This window comes from Lagenorhynchus albirostris, chromosome 12, assembly GCF_949774975.1.
Source record: "Lagenorhynchus albirostris chromosome 12, mLagAlb1.1, whole genome shotgun sequence".
Taxonomy (NCBI): Eukaryota; Metazoa; Chordata; class Mammalia; order Artiodactyla; family Delphinidae; genus Lagenorhynchus; species Lagenorhynchus albirostris.
Window position 1 is genome coordinate 14,974,798 of NC_083106.1, and position 16,916 is coordinate 14,991,713.

The following is a 16,916-nucleotide window of genomic DNA, read 5'->3' on the forward strand; positions in this document are numbered from 1 at the left end:
GTTCCAAGAAAATGACAATTTGAGAGAAAGCAGTGAGAGCTAATCAAAAAAAATTCAGTTAAACTATTGCAGCATCAAAATTTAACTGTAAAGTCTTGTAAGAACAAATAGCTCTTGACTTTGGAACATGGTGGCCCAGATCATCTGAAACCATGTATTATCCAAAATAGCCCTAGTATTTCTCATGCCTTTTTCTTCTTTATCACACTCTCTTCTTCTTCCTTTGCTTAATCAAATCCTATTTACCTCTCAAGACCCTCTATAAGCTTTATCACTTCTATGAATCCTTTTCTAACTGATTTCTCTGAAGTCTTATATGCACCATAATACTTAGCTATTGGTTATGTACGCATGCTTGCACACAATCTTGTGTTGCTAGTTATTGTATCTAAGCTGGTTTATTATTCCATCTAGTCCATGAGCTTTTAATCTTGGAGAACAATCCCCACAGAAAACCAAGCACAGCTCTAGGCAGAAATTGGTCTCAAGAACTACTTAATTACCCAGATAATTTTTGGACTGCCTCCATTTATTCTAAACATAATGTTAAGAATAAATGTGCTCCAAGACTGTACCACGGAGAGTGGAAAGGCAGCGTACGATTTGGGCATAGCAGGAAATGGGGAAGCAGGAAGACAGCCTTTAGTAAAATGCTATGTAAACATATATATTATAGACAACTCATAATGGGCACAGTTTATCTTTGGATAATAAAAAGTTGACCATTTATAAATTTGGAATAGAAAGTACCTCGCAAGTAGACACTATACTGTGCCGATCTAAGTTTTTGTTTTTTTGGTCTCAGCTTGACCTTCTAAGAGAGTCTATAACTTGCTTGATGCCAACATGAACATGAGACAAGCTTCCAGAGCAATGGCTGTTATTAACTAGATACCCTTAGTCAGATGTACAGGAAACAGCCGGCCCAAGATGACACTTCTAGCCTAAAAAGCTTAGTATTAGTCAGCTGGATCAAAATTCCCCCTCACTCTTAGTTCTGGCATTCATAGTCCTTATAGAACATGTACATTATCGTGATGCGACAATGTCAGGGCTATCTCTGGTTTATTCCTCTTTTGTAAGTTTAGAAGGTAGAATTCTTATCATTCCAGATAAAAATTTGAAGTGATCCTTGTTGAGAGAAGTATGAACTCTACTGTTCTCAAGACAGAGATTAAAATCAACATTTCTGATGTTGCTTGTGATGCAGCGCAAAGCATAAAATGTTATCTTGCCTTCCCTACTTTACACAAGGAGGAACATTCCTCAAGCCTGTATGGAGTTTTCTCCCACAGAGAACATCACCAAAAAAACAAGGAGTGGGGGGGGGACCCCAAAGGCTTCCTTGGCCTCAAAGACTGTCAGGAGTGAGGCATAATGGGACAAGATGGCCGGCATGCCGCAACAGGCTCCAAAAGGTGGGAGGGGCTAGACCTGGTTGGGTGATTTACAGGCGGAAGTCTGGCCCAGGGCCTGTAGACCCCGGCTGGAGCGTTCAATAAAGGTGCTGGAGAGTTTCAGCAGGTGAATAGGGCGCCCCTCCTTCCGCACAACACCGAGAGCAAGCTCCTGGCAAAGTGGCAAGGCCCATACGGAGAAGTCTGGAGAATCGGTCCATTCGATTACGATGTCCTGTGCCCAGATAAACAAGAGAGAGAAAAGGAGTCATCACGTCAACTGATTGAAAGCCTGGTGGGCACAGGAAGTGGTCTCGATCCACCCAGATGGAAGATTCTTCAGGTCTGAGAGATGGCAGGCCCTAGGGACACGCTCCTGCCAGCCAGCAGGGGGAGACACTGGCTGGCTCAGAAGATGACTCTGGAGAGATCTTCTCTTGGAGAGAATGTCGATAGTAGCCCACCATGTCAAGAAAGGGCCCAGACACAGAGCTATGATCCTACAGGAGCCCAAGAAGACACGAGTAGCCAAAACAGAAATAACAAACAAAAAGGGGAGGGGGAAGCAAAAGAAAACCCCAAAGGGAAATCTATTCATACTTAAAAGGTGGGTAAAAAAGACTATTCAAGGTAGTTGTAAGCCCTAATGATTCAGTATTGAAGACCTTGCTTCTACCAGGGTTGGAGCTTTGCATGTTAATGGATGGTCCACATTCCAAACAACCGGCCTCAGGCAATTACCACTTTTTAAACAACAGTCTGCTGGCTTCATCAATCCATCATCATCGGAAACCTCAGTATTATATTTTCTCTCATTCTGAGGCACCCTAGCCCAGATTCAGTCAGTGGTTTCATTGCCAACACACTACCGCTTCTAGTGCCATCTGTACTCCAAAACAGTCCGCCTGCAGCTGGAACTCAGTCACTTTTTCTGTGTGTAACAACAGTTTAGCAACACTCGCGTTGGAAAAGGGACTAATTCAAGCATATTATTGCAAGGAGAAAAATATATGCGATCTAGTCTCTCACATTCATATAAAAATCACATTTAACCTTTATCTAACTTAAAAAGAAGGCCAAGTCACAGAGGGTCTGTAAAATCCTTCAGGTAACATTTCCAGGGCTTCACTTCCCTATGTGTTAAGAAATATTACTGTGCTATTAGCTCTGGAAAAAGAGTAAACTTAGGTAATTCTTAAATACTCCCAAACTTAAAACAACTGTTTTTCCCTACAGATTCTTGTCATGCAACTTGTGAGTCCATTTAGGACTTGGATACCCCCTCTGATTCTCTGCTTTCCACCTAAGAGAGCAGTCCCAAAGAAAGGAGGTAGGTGTCATCGAGTTGGCCAGATGAGCCATGCCGCCACCAAGCTAACCAACGAAACATGCCCTGATACTGAGCCATCTGGTTTTTATTTTTAATTGGAGAACTGTCTCTTCTCACTTGATACAGAGACGATGCTTTGTCAGAAGATCTAGGGCTGGGATTCTTAAAACAGGATCAAAAGTCCACACTTAAAAAAAAAAATTCAGTTCCTGGGCCCTAATCTCAGAAATCTCTCTGGGTCTGGAGGTGGAAAACTCCTCAGGGGAGAGTCAGCACCCTCAGGTTTTTTTTTCTTTCCATGACAATCCAGTGCTGAATTCACATCATGCCCTTCCACTGAGAACCCTATGTAATCTACCCAGGGGATATGTACTTCTTTACAATAGAGGAAAAGTCAAGCTGTGATCCTCTCATTCCTAAACCCTAATGGTACCAATATCACGCACGTGATCCTGGTTTGCTTCTGCCCAAAAAGGAGGCTTGACTCAAAGAATTAAACTTCTTGGAAGCATACAGGAGAATACCAAATGAGATGGTATTAAATGCATTACAGCAGCTATTCCAAAAAAGCAACTAGAAAATGTAACACATGAGAAAACAGCCGAGTTACAGCTGTTAGCTGTTACAGTGTGAACAGCTAAAAAAAAACATGCAAAAAGGCCTCCTTTTTGTCTTTGTTAGGATGAGTAGGCGTTTTTGTTAGGATTCCGGAGCAAAGAGCAATCCTATTCCGTATTCGTCCAAACCTTAAACTCCTACCCTGCTACCCAGCTACCCCTCCTAACACACTGAAACGGAACCTGACGGCTATGTTTCAGCTCTAGATTATATTAGAGAACACTGCTTCAAATATCATATCTGGAGTGATGATGTCACAGACACCAGGAAACCCTCCAGACCCAATCGCCTCCCACTGGTGAGATGTGGTGGGTGCAGGGCTGGCCTCATCTGTGCGTCAGTGAGTCTGGGGTCTCTCTGTGAGAATGAACATCTGGGTGACAGCACCCTCACGGTGCTAAGGACACTGAGAACCAGAACACGGCTCTCTCCCAGTCCTCGGAAGGAGAAGGGCAGCACGGGAGACATACCGATGGCGGGCCCGCCCTGCTTCTTTTCTTCTAGGATGGCCGCCAGGTCCCTGGGAACCTGCTTCTGCACGTGGCTGCCAGGCGGCTGCTCCAGCTCCGGGCTTTTCACCTTTAACAGCTGATTTGCCTTCTTGATCTTCTGACTGTACTGCCTGGCCATCAGGAAAACCCTGCTCCTGGTCTTGTCTGCGGTGTCCATGCCGGGGTCAGGGTTCTTCAGGTCTGCAGGGGACGGGCTGCTGCTGGCCACGTCGTAGGGACTCTCCACGGGCGGCAGGTCACTGACCAGCGACAGCCGGTGGAGACTCAGGCAGGAGCCGTCTTTGGAGGCCGGGGTTAGGTCAAGCGTGCAGGAGACCGGCCCCGGCCTGTCTCTGGGCGGCACGAGGGGGGCCCGGCCCGCGGGCAGGGAACGTGGGGAGCGCGCGCCCAGCTCTGGGGCGCTGCCCGCCAGCGGCCGCTCCTGCACGTCGTCTTTGCTAACGGGAAACGCCGCCAGGAGCCGGTCTCTGGCTTTGACTTCGTTTTTCTTGATGTAATTTTCCAGGTCATTCCAGATCTCATCTACTTCTTCAGACAGTTTATCGGAGATGGACCCATCCGCTATGGACAAGTTGCAGCCGAAGGAGTTATAGAACAAACTCAGATAATCGTTACCGGAGGGTCCCGGGGGGTAGGGCGCCTCGTCCTCGCTGAACTGGAGGCTGTCCTGGGAAACAGAGGCCCTCAGACTGTCACAGCACCCCAGGTCGGCCTCCAGGCCCAGGAAGGTGCTCCTCTTGGGACGTTTTAGGCTGCTGCACTTGAAGTCCTGGGAGGGCGCCTCTGGGAGCCCGATGGTGTCGTAGACGTTCTCCTCCGCCACCTGGAGTTCGCGTGAGCTTTGGTTCCACGCCTCCCGGCCTGGGGAGGCACCATCTCTCTGGGGGTGCAGAGGGCTCTTCTCTGGGCTTGTCGGCCTCTTTGAGAAGGCCAGCTCCGGGGTGCTCTTGGGGCGAGCAGAGTCCCTGGCTGATTTGGGGGGAGGGGCTTCAGCTTCTTCCCGTTTAGCTACCATCAGTTTCAAGTCCTCATAACTTATGTTATCATAGACATGGTCTATGTCATCAATCGTCAACTCTACAGAGGACCCGAAGGGAGTCATCCCGTCCAGCCCCTCTGTTTTAGGGTCATTCTGCAGTTCCCTTCGGGAGCTGTACTGAGGGCTGTCACTGTCCCTATTTCTCATGTCAGGGGGACACGTGTTGCTCTCGCCAGCACTGCTGGCCCGCCGCACAACCCTGTGGCCAGAGCTGGGGGTCTCCGAGGACTCGACCTGTCCCATGTGCCAACTGCAAGGTCGACTGGAAGTGCTGTCCTCACACAGTCGGGCAGAGTTCAGATCTGAAGGGGAGAAGGATGGCAGGAACATCTGATAATCATCTTCGTCCTCCTCATTCTCCTGCGGAGACCGCCGACTGGGGAACAAGGCTTGCCGGATCTGGTGGTCCGTCCAGATGCTTCTGACGGCCCCGCCCCCGCGAAGCACGCTGATAATGGCAGAACTGCTCGGTTGACTGTTCCTCTGGGCAGGAGACGGCCCTGCTGAAGTCAGCTGGGGAGACCCTTCCTCTCTGGAAACCTGAGGAGGATAGAGACATATCGATTGAATTGTAGCACCACAGGACATATAACTTAGGATGTTCTCCTGTATTTACACATTGCCTCTCCCCCTAGACCGTGATATTCTTAAAGAAAATGATCAGTAAACATTGTTGATTTTTTTTTTTTTGCGGTACGCGGGCCTCCCACTGTTGGGGCCTCTCCCGTTGCGGAGCACAGGCTCCAGACGCGCAGGCTCAGCGGCCATGGCTCACGGGCCCAGAGGCTCCGCGGCATGTGGGATCTTCCCAGACCGGGGCACGAACCCGCATCCCCTGCATCGGCAGGCGGACTCTCAACCACTGCGCCACCAGGGAGGCCCAAACATTGTTGATTTTAACTGTGTTGAAAAGCACATCAGATTTTTTGCAAAAGGAGCAGAAAGGACAGGAACTGATATTTGCTTAGAAATAGGCTAGGCCATTTGAAGACATTCTCCAAACTTAACGTTCACAATCACTCTTTGGATTAGATATGAATGTACCAGTTTCACAGTAAGGAAATCTAGGCTCTTAGGATTCAGTAACACGTTTTCCCCCAGCAGTGGAAAGGCTAGCATGTAAACCCAGGTTTGACTCCAAATACCTTTCCCCACTGCAGGGAATTGGCTAAATACAGAAAACTCTTAGATATTTCTAATAATTCCGATGTGTTCTCCGTAAATAACATTATATAAATGAACATATATAGGTGTCAAGGGCCATGGTATCTGATTTCTATTTGGGGTTTGATTCTTAGCGGTCTTACTGTGGTTTCCGGTCTACGAGAAACACCCCTGTCGGTGATCTGACTGCAGACCCCCAAGGGTTTTCCTTTAAATCTGCAGACCTGCATGAACCTGATCAGCAGTGCCTTGGTTTATAGATTCTAGGCAAAAGAGCCTTTGTTGCAGGAATTTAATTTAATCCACTACTGAGCTAATGAAATTTCTACTTTCTTTCAAAATACATTTAATTAAGCAATATTTAGATGCCAATTAGGGAGTAAAATATGAGTGACATTAATGATTTTTAATCAGAGAAAACAATGGGTCTGTTATAACTTGGAACCTTTCCTGATGGAGCTCAACTGTGCAGACAGGGAGTGGACTGCCCTCTGATGCCCTCTGTGGGTACTGGGATTAGCTTCAAAGATTTGAAAGGGTTAAGACAGGTTCAAACTAATTAGTACCAGGGGTATATTTTCTGGTCAAAACACTATAGTAACCTATTGGAAATGTCAAATTAGCAAGAATTTTTCGTCACTGATCAATGAAATTGGGATACATATTACCTTGGAATATCCACCTATTAATATGTCTGTCTGTCTGCTTACCTGCCTGTCTGTCTATCAGGGAGGGCAAAGATAAAATTTTATCCTGAATGTTGTTTTTCTATTAAAAATTTAAAGCTAAAAACATCTAATTAGTCATTGAATCTTTTGTTCACTTTTTTCAAATAGTAAAAATGTGGGGCTTCCCTGGTGGTGCAGTGGTTGAGAGTCCGCCTGCCGATGCAGGGGACGCGGGTTCGTGCCCCGGTCCGGGGAGATCCCACATGCCGCGGAGCGGCTGGGCTCGTGAGCCATGGCCGCTGAGCCTGCGCGTCCGGAGCCTGTGCTCCGCAACGGGAGAGGCCACAACAGTGAGAGGCCCACATACCGCAAAAAAAAAAAAAAAAAAAAAAAAGTGGACTATTTGAAGACTAGGAATAAATGAATACACACACATATAGATATATGTGCACACATACAAATATATACATATTATATTTTGGCTCTTCTGTTTTTTTTCTTTACCCTTTAATATCTCTCCCTTTTCCTCTTACTCAGACTGCACTGGTAAAATATTTATAAAATATAGGTACGCAGTAACTACATTTTATAAAATAAAACAAGTTAGTATTAGCTAGTTAAATCATGATCAAACACTGTGGAAGTGTAACAAAACAATTCTGTGAACAGCCAGAAGTAATACCTTCTTAAAATCTTTCATTCCAGAAACATTCCCAGACATTTTAGAAAATTAGAAACCCCGAATTGTTAATATCAAAGTATATTTTTAAGGTAACTACACTTTTTTTGTTTGTTTGTTCAGCCACGCTGCGTGGCTTGCGGGATCTTATTTCCCCAACCAGGGATCAAACCCGTGTCCCCCGCAGTGGAAGTGCAGAGTCCTAACCACTGGACTGCCAGGGAATTCCCAAAAGGTAACTACACTTGAAGTGAAGTTAGCAGTAATTTGGAAGGTGAAATTTTATATCAAATAAATCATCAGGAGAACTGAGGAAGCTGTTAGATTTAGAAATAATCAGTATATGGATTGGACACAGCACAGAAGTATGTAGTGTAGATCCCTCGTGATGAACAGTTTTCCACATTCTCAGCATTATGGTTACTTAATAATCACATAATAAGAGCTAATTTATGGGGCACTTGTTTTGTGCCAAATACTGTACTAAGCACATTAAAAAACATATCACATTTAATCTTTACAACAATTCCATAAATTAGGAAACTAAGTCTTGGTAAGGTTTAACAACTTGCATACAGTCATACAGCTTATAAACGGCAGAAATGGATTTGAACCCATGTCTTAATCCTCAGTTTCTATATGAGCTAAATCTCTCTCCCTCTCTCCTTCCCTCTATCTCTCGCTCTATACACACATGCACACACACACAAACACGGCTTTAGAAGGTATATTCTAGGAGAAACGTTAATCTCTTTATCTCTTTAATCTCTCCCTGCATTTAGTATACATTCATTTTTGTTAGGAGATGGAATTTTACCACTAAGAAAAAAGTACATTGGTGTTTTCTTTCTTTCTTGTCTTCAGATTGTATAAGGTTTAGTTAGTCCCCATATGGGGACTTGACTCGATCACTATCGTAGAAAGTTTCCGAGAAGCTCTTGAGATTGTATCTCTAGGACTAATAGAGCGATTCCCCTAGCTGGTACTAAGCCAGGCTTGCTCCGTGATCATAGCTTGGCTGCCTTACAAGGGCACCGTTCCAGTGTTTGTTTATGAAAACAAAGTACATTAAAAAAATCAAAATCTCATGCCATATTTCAGGACAATGAACCAATTCATGTTAATAAATTTCAAAAGCTTCCAAACAGAAATATGTACTACCTGAAAAAAATCCACATGCCGTAATTTTACGCAAATAGCTTAGAGATAAGACCATGTTGATTTTTAGACATTTAGGCGTCTAAACTGAAAGATACATTATTTATTAACAGGGTCACTTTGGCCCTGTGCCAAGGAGTGGAGCACATAGAATCGCGGGGGAGATGTTCACAGCCGCGTTGCTACAGTTACAGAGCATGAAGTAAGAAGCTGCGCTCAGTCCCCTAAGCACTGTTAAGTAAGCCAGTTAGGCTAAGTAAGATCAGTAGGCATACTGGATGTGGTTTGCCCAGGTCAGGATACAATAGGCATTGTTCGTAGGTAATAAATTTGAATATACATCTTCTAATACAACATACCATTTTTATTCTGCCTCTCCTAACCTTTTATTGGAGGGAGAAAAATCAAAGCTTGATATAGTGAAGTTTCATTATACCACATACGATCACACCTCTTATACCAGCAGCAGGACCATATTCTTAGACGGGGATCTTTGTGATTGAAGTCTGATGCTTTGAAAAGGGAGCAAATACTCAGGAAGCAAGAGCCTCAGTCTTATATGCACAGAGGCACAGGGCAATGTGGGGTGCACCACACTAGCCCTGCGTGGGTGTTACATCTTTTTTTTTAATTAATTTATTTTATTATTTTATTTTTGGCTGTGTTGGGGTCTTCGTCGCTGCACACAGGCTTTCTCTAGTTTCAGTGAGCGGGGGCTACTCTTCGTTGAGGTGCCTGGGCTTCTCATTGTGATGGCTTCTCTTGTTGCGGAGCACGGGCTCTAGGCGCGCAGGCTTCAGTAGTTGCAGCACGCAGGCTCAGTAGTTGTGGTTCACGGGCTCTAGAGTGCAGGCTCAGTAGTTGTGGCACATGGGCTTAGTTGCTTCATGGCATGCGGGATCTTCCCGGACCAGGGCTCGAACCCGTGTTCCCTGCATTGGCAGGCGGATTCTTAACCACTGCGCCACCAGGGAAGCCCGGGTGTTACATCTTAAGGTAATAGCTTCTGAATAGAGAGGTGGGGCAGAAGGATGAAGAAATCATTGCCTTGGTTCTGAGAGATGAAGCTGGGGTGGTGAGGTGGAGGGAGAGTTGATAAGGACAAGCCCTAACTTAAATCTATTTCAACATGCAAAATAATTGTTTACACTTGGACGATTAGCTGGAGATGAGACATATAAGGAAAGGGTAGGTATAAAGGGCACCTAAAGTAAACATTTCAAAATAAGAAATGTCAATAGTACTTACCTTTTGGATGTCTTGTGCTGTTTCTGAAAAATAAAAGTTTTTTTATTTTTTAAGTTTGAGGATTAAAAATGTCTCTCTCATACATAGGTAAGCACTCATATTTTATAGGGCTTTTAAACTTATTGTTAATAATTGAAGCCCAAGCATCTCTGGGCTCTTGAGACCTAACTTTTAGAAAATGCCTCTCAGTTATCCAAGTATAGATCTTGTACTACATGTAAAACAACCATACATGTATCTGAGTGATAAGTATCTTCCTTAAATCCCTGAGAGCAATGGACCAATTCATATTAATACGTTTCAAAAGCTTCCCCCCACCCAAATATATATTACCTGAAAAAATAATCCACATGCCCTAAGCCATGAAACTCACTTAAACATAAGATTATGCTTCTGTTAATCTTTAAATATTCTATTGGCTTTCATTGAAGATATAGCATTTATCAACAGGGTCACCTTGGCCCTGTGCTAAGGAGGGTGCAAGAGGAATTGTGGGGAGAGATTTACTAGCCACATCCTCATATATACCCTTACGATACTCTGATCATGTGTGTCTCATCTTTCAACACTGTTTAATTACAGAAGCATTTAAAGTAAAAAGTGATCAAACCCTCTCCACAAATTCCACCCTGCAGAGGTAGCCACACTTAAAAGTTTGATGTTCATCTTCCCAGGTCCCATGCCCACTGCCCCAATCCCACAACAATGCACAGTTTTTTTGCTCTTAAAGTTGCAATATTGAATTTCCTGCTAAATATATGTAGACACTCTTATCAGTAGACAGATATGTACTTGATTCTTTTTGATAGCTGCAGAATATTCCATGCAGTATTCCAGAATTTACTACAACTTTTAAAACTATTTCCCACTAGATGGGCATTTTATGTGGTGTCTTGTTATATAAACTCTGCAAAGAACACAGATACTCATAGATCTGTGCTCACTTGGGTGAGCACTTCTATACAGGAAGTGTACGTTGTGAAATTTCTATGGGTGAAAAATTTGAAATTTTTGGTTCAAGAGCAAATACACATTTTCAATTTAAATGGGCATTAACAAATTTTGCTCCAAAAAGGTTGCAGAAATTTATACACCAACAGTTTCAGAGTGCCTGTTTTTCTTTTCTTTGGCCAAGCCCACAGCTTTCTCCTCTCCATTTATCTCACTGAAATGTATGATTTTTCTGATCACTAATACAGGTGACCATTTGTAAATTTTATTGGCAGTTTGTGTTTCTTCTGTGAAACTGCCTGATTATATTCTCTGCCTTTCAAAAAAGAGTCCACATCTACTGAGCCCACATGCTGGGCGCAGCAACGAAAACCCAACGCAGCCAGAAACACTAAATAAATATAATATAATAAATTTATTAGAAAAAGAGTCCTTTGTCCATTTTTAAAATAGATTTAATTAATTAATTAAATTTTTGGCTGCGTTGTGTCTTTGTTGTTGTGCACGGGCTTTCTCTAGTTGCAGAGAGCAGGGGCTACTCTTCGTTGCGGTGCGCGGGCTTCTCATTGCGATGGCTTCTCTTGTTGCGGAGCACAGGCTCTAGGCATGCGGGCTTCAGTAGCTGTGGCTCGCGGGCTCTAGAGCGCAGGCTCAGTAGTTGTGGTGCACAGGCTTAGTTGCTCCGTGGCATGTGGGATCTTCCCGGACCAGGGCTCGAACCCATGTCCCCTGCGTTGGCAGACAGATTCTTAAGCACTGTGCCACCAGGGAAGCCCCTGTCCTTTCTTTTTGATATATGGGATTTCTTAACATCAACATTCACAGATATTCATCTTTTTATGCCCATTATCTATGCTGCAAACGTTTTATGTCATTCAGCCTTACATTTTTTAATGGGGTTAATCAAATCTGCCAATCTGTAATTCATCTTGTGTTTATTTTTTTTGTGTATGGTTTGACTTAGTGGATATCAACAAGAATGAAAAAAGAAAGTTATTTTAGGACTTACCGCTGGTCTTCAAAACTTTATGTGATCTTGAGGAAGGTTCTGAGCGAAAAGATAAGGCCAGCATCATTTGCAAAACCAAATCAAGTTTTTTTCTCTATAAGTGAATTATTAGCTTATGGGCAAATGAATTGAGCTCTAGAAATTTTCTATCAAATTCACCTAAATCCTGATTGCTTAGAGATACTTAGCAGCAAGACATTCCCTCCATCAAAACTGTAGGATAAATAGTAAGCTGTGCGATCTGGGGTCACCTAACAGAAAACCAACCCTACCAACTAGGAGAGCAATGTTCTGAGCGTTAACTACCACCTATAAGCGGATAATGTTCAATTTTATATTCTTCTGCCAGAGCCCTACCGCAAGCTCCAGGTCTCAGATGCCAACTGTCCATCTGACGTGTCCCCAACATGCCCATAGACCCAGCAAACTCAACACGTCCCAGTCGCAGCTCACCAGTCTCCCCCATCTGCTCTTCTATTTGGATTCTTATCTTAGTTGTCACTCACATTACCCTCCCTAGTTAGCGACCAGGACATCATTTTAAGTTTCTCCTGTTTTCATCCATCATGGTCTTGTGGGATCCCAGGAACCCTCCACCCCAATCACCACTGTCTTATTCCAAACCTTTACCATCTCTCGCCCAAGCTAGAGGAACAGCCTCCTACCAATTCTCCCTGCTTACTTCACTTTCCACATCGAGCCAGAACTCTCATTTTAAAAGGCAAACATTTCATTGCTTAAAATCCTTCCATAGCTTGCAGGATAAAGTTCAAACCCTCTGCGTGGCCTACTCGGCCTTCCACGATCAGGGCCCAATCTGTACTTCCAGCCACATCTCTTTCCGATTGACCTTGCCCACCTCTACCTCCGGCCCACCTTGCAGCCAGGCCAAACAACTGGCAATAGCTGTCTGATCTAAGGTACGCTGGCTCAAGTCTCAGGGCCTTTGCATGTGCTATTCCCACCCCATCAGGCTCCTCAGCTCCCAGATCCCATCTGGGGTACTGGTCCTCTACTCTGTACGGCCTTCTCTCTCCTTCCTAGAGGGTTCACCTCTCTTTGTCTCCCCGCTCTTTCTTCCTTTCAACCTCTACTACAGCTCCATTGTATGAACTGGTATTTATTCAACCTTTTTTTGACTCTCCCACTAGACTACAAACTCCTTGCAAGCAGGAATCCTGTGTATTATTCGTACATTCCCAGTTCTTAGTACAGTGCAGGAAATTAGGTAGATACTCAATAAATGCCGATTTAAATGGAAAAAAAAATCCGAGGGCTAAGGGAATACCACACGAAGTCTGGTTTAGCAAATGTGTGTTAAAATTTTAGGTCTGAATACTCTTTGGGATGCGTCATTTACAGGATACAATTTTTCACTAGCGATAGTAAAGAGAATTTAAGTACCTGCAGGCCAATGTTTTTTTATATTCACTGGAAAATAGAGAGTTACGTTAAGTAGAAAATTAAGAGTTAAGAGTTTTAGAACCAAAGCTTGAGAGCCCCACCTGGAGGCATTCTCAAAGGTATTCAAACTGGCGGTGTGCTCAGAAACCGGAAAGAATATACCTTTTTGTCAGACTGAAAGGGACTTTCACGACTAACGCCCCATAATTATCTTGATTACCGCATCCTATTTACCAGATTTTCTTCTTAGCCGATATGAAGCAGAACCATCTTTAGAGCCACAAAAGGCTTTTGTCTCTCCCTCAGGACTGTAACAGAAGCCTGGGTAATCTGTAACGTAAGAACCACATGCATCTATAAGAAGGAAGCGTTCCGGAACGTCTCAGCAAATGGGTAGGACTTGTTTTGATACCTATGGATTTATTCTTTTTCGTCAGGCATGGTAGAATCCCTCCTTCCATAACTCGTGTTGAATATGCATCTCAAGACTTTCTGTTTACTGACTGCTGGAGTGTGTTAGCAAGCTAGCCCGCAACCCCTCCTCCGACCCCGCCCAGCACCCACCAGGCACACACAGGCACTCTTTCTCTGTACTCTCTTCTTTTCACTCTCTGGCAGAAAGAGCTATAACCATTGGCTCTACTCTTACTAGAAAGTTAGTTCAAATGTGTAGGGTGTGATAACTTCCTACACCCACTCAGACTCATCTGCAGCTCTAAGACCCACAGTGGTCAGTCAATTCCATGAACATGAAAATCCCTGCAGCTGAACTTGCTACCAAGGCCCCTGACAGACTGCGGTGATGGGCCACAACAGAGGCCCTGTCAAGGTAAAACCAAATGGAGAATTCCCTCTAGGTAGCAATTTTGTGAGGCATTGGTGCCCGGCGTGGCGGTGGAGGGAGGCGAGCCCTTCCTGCCCCCGTGGAAGCTGTCCTCCCGGGCAGCGACTCTCCATGTTTTTCTAGACGTGGCTCCTTTGAACATGTGATGAATGGTTTAGGTTCTCTTCCCAGACAGGGGGTTTTCATTTTATTTCATCTAAGGGGTACACAGGTTTTGGATTAAGAAACTCTGGTCTAATCCTGAAGTAGTGCAGCGTATTCCAAGATCATCTGCACCTAAAGCCTGAGGGTAAACAATTTTAGGACACGGCCGTAGACCGGCGTTCTTCAAATCGGGGTTACGGCCCTTCAAGGGCATCTGAAGTGCAAGAAAGTTCTGAGGACTGTTAAAGACCACATACACTTCTCCAGGGTCAGAGGCCATTTGGTCCAATGGACTGGCCTGCTCTGTTCACAGCCAGCTGAGACCAAAGTCAGGGTAGGGCAAGTAAGGTTATTTTCCTAGGCTGAGCTGCTCTGGCCCAGGCCTGGCCTGGCAGAGAGGCACATAGCACCGTTAGAGGCTTCACATCATTCCGTGCGCTCACAGAATCTTAATGGTGTCCAAGAGCTAGCTCAGAGCCTGGGAATAAATAAACAATGTTGAATGTAGCTGCTCACATGGAACAGCTGACCTCTCTGGATCCCCATCTTCCTCCATCTTTTCTCCTGATTCTCACCTGCCCATCCATGACCTTGCGTTCGCTTCAGAGCGCCCAGATATATTATATACATTATATATATATATATATTTATAGAAGAAATAAGGGGTATATTGTGCAGCGGAGGAAATATAGCTAATATTTCATAATAACTGCAACTAGAGTATAATCTTTAAAAACTGTTGTACACGTGTAACTTATATAATGCTGTAAATCAACGATACCTCAGTAAAAAGAATCTTCGAGAGATTTCCACTGAATAAAATAAGCGGCTTCAGAGAACACAGGGCAAGGAGCCCCAGCCCAGCTCTCTGGTGGGGATCACCTTGCATCATTTCTCGGGATCTCACGGACACGCAGTGGGGAATCTCAGTGACAGTGGCGGTGTTCATTTTTCTACTTCAGTAATGTTTCTTTATTTTTCCCCCCCTGGAGAATTAACAACCAGCAGGCTGGGGGGTGGGCTGGGGTAGGGTGGGGTAGGTGAATCAGCGTTTGCTCTTGGGGAAAGATTCCTCAAAAGTAAGTTATTTAGAAAGTTTTAAGTAAAAGTTTCTGTCAGACCTGGCTGTAAGTCTTTAAAGCTATTGCTTCTTTTTAAATTCTATTTAATCTGGGAGATCACAAGGATGTGATAAGTGCTTCGAACAGGTCTTATTTTATAAGACCTCACTTATATTTATTCTCTGACTGCTATGAGAAGTCCAGAGACACAATAACATATGTAGGGCAGTTGTGATTTTAAAATGTGACCTGCATCTGGAAAACCAATACCTATCTAGTTAGCATGATTATGGCAGAAAATCAACATAGATTTTCCGCTAATGGAGGGAGGTGGGAAATGCATTGTGGGACCATCATTTTTGGTGGTGGCAGAGGTGAGGCAAGGGTGACCCTGGAAGCATATCTTACATTGTGAGTTGATGCAGAGACCAGCGGCAAGCCGTCGGGGAGCTCACAGATGAACCGAGAAATTATTGTAGAAACAAGCCAATGGGTTAGAAAGAGGGTATACTGTCTGCTGGCTCTGTTTGTTAAAACAGTGAATAGAGAGCTGCTACTTTCTCAAAATGGACATTTGCCATAAACTTGTAGAAACTTGAGAGAGACGAGGAGACGATGAGATTTCAAATTGTGTAGAAAACAAAACTTACGAACGGCATCCATTTCAAGTATTGCTTGCTTGGCCTGAAAGAAAGAAGGTGTAGCTATAATTGCAATGACCTTTTTCTGTTTCTTCTTTAAACTACCAATCCTAATACGGGTCTTATCCCACCTGAGTGAGTGGTTTTGGAAAAGCTTAAAAAAAAACAAAACCAAAACTCATTTCTTTTAGGCATTAACACATAGTTCAAGGGATTCCAGCAGATGAGCATCCGTCCTCGTGTGGGTGATGGCTGCTGCACCACTGGTGCCCCAGAGCTAAGCTTACAGCCTCACCTGGAGAGAAAGAAGGAAGGGAAGGAGGGAGGGAAGGAGCGGGAGGGAAGGGGAAGGAGGCACAGGCAGGGAGGTGTAGGAGGAGGAAGGGAAAATGAGAGGGAGAGAGAGAAACTTTCACTGAAGGTTCAAAAACCTGGCTGAGCAGCGTATCAAAATCTAGATTCCTGCTACCCAACCCTAGTCTACTGAATCCAGCCCTGATCTATGGAGCCGAAGGCTCAAGGGACAGGGCCTGGGACCTACACCAGCAGCCCTCCCCGTATCTTTGGGGCATTATAAGTCTTCTGAGCTGAATGCAAACTAGTTGCTGGACAGTTCCCCTGTCCTTCCAAATATTATGCGATTATCATCAGCTGACTCTCCCAGCACCCCTGTACCAACCATCACTTGTGTGTGCCCTAGAATCTCCCAGAGGGGGAGAAAGAGCTGCGGTGTGGGAGAAGGACCCTGGAGGACATGGTTTGTGATCCTGGCTTTAGCACTTAACTAGGCAGGTGCTCTCATATTCCTGCATGTGTTTCTTCGACCTTAAGATGGTAAGATAGGAGCGACCTTTCAAAGTTGCTACCAGGACCAAATGACAGGCACTCAACCCAAGTTAGTTACCATTTACTCCCGCAGGGGACTGGCCCTGATGACCTTGACTCTTGCTTTTTCTGCATACAAATTTCTCCCCAACTCAACCCCCGAGCTTCTGAACTTTATTGCTTTGAGGCTTCTTTTTGTGTAATTATTGCCATATGTTATCAAT

The 16,916-nt window shown here is 44.5% G+C and overlaps 1 protein-coding gene across 1 annotated transcript in view; it reads right to left on the minus strand.

Moving 5' to 3' along the window:
- PLEKHG1 (pleckstrin homology and RhoGEF domain containing G1) overlaps positions 1–16,916 on the minus strand; it is an 87,048-nt gene that overhangs the window by 3,280 nt on the left and 66,852 nt on the right. Inside the window, exons 10-14 of the mRNA XM_060168067.1 lie at positions 15,877–15,910; positions 13,412–13,507; positions 11,774–11,812; positions 9,814–9,836; positions 3,816–5,436 (exon numbers count right to left, since the gene is read on the minus strand). Of these exons, the coding sequence (XP_060024050.1) occupies positions 3,816–5,436; positions 9,814–9,836; positions 11,774–11,812; positions 13,412–13,507; positions 15,877–15,910 (1,813 nt within the window). The remainder of the gene's footprint in view (positions 1–3,815; positions 5,437–9,813; positions 9,837–11,773; positions 11,813–13,411; positions 13,508–15,876; positions 15,911–16,916) is intronic.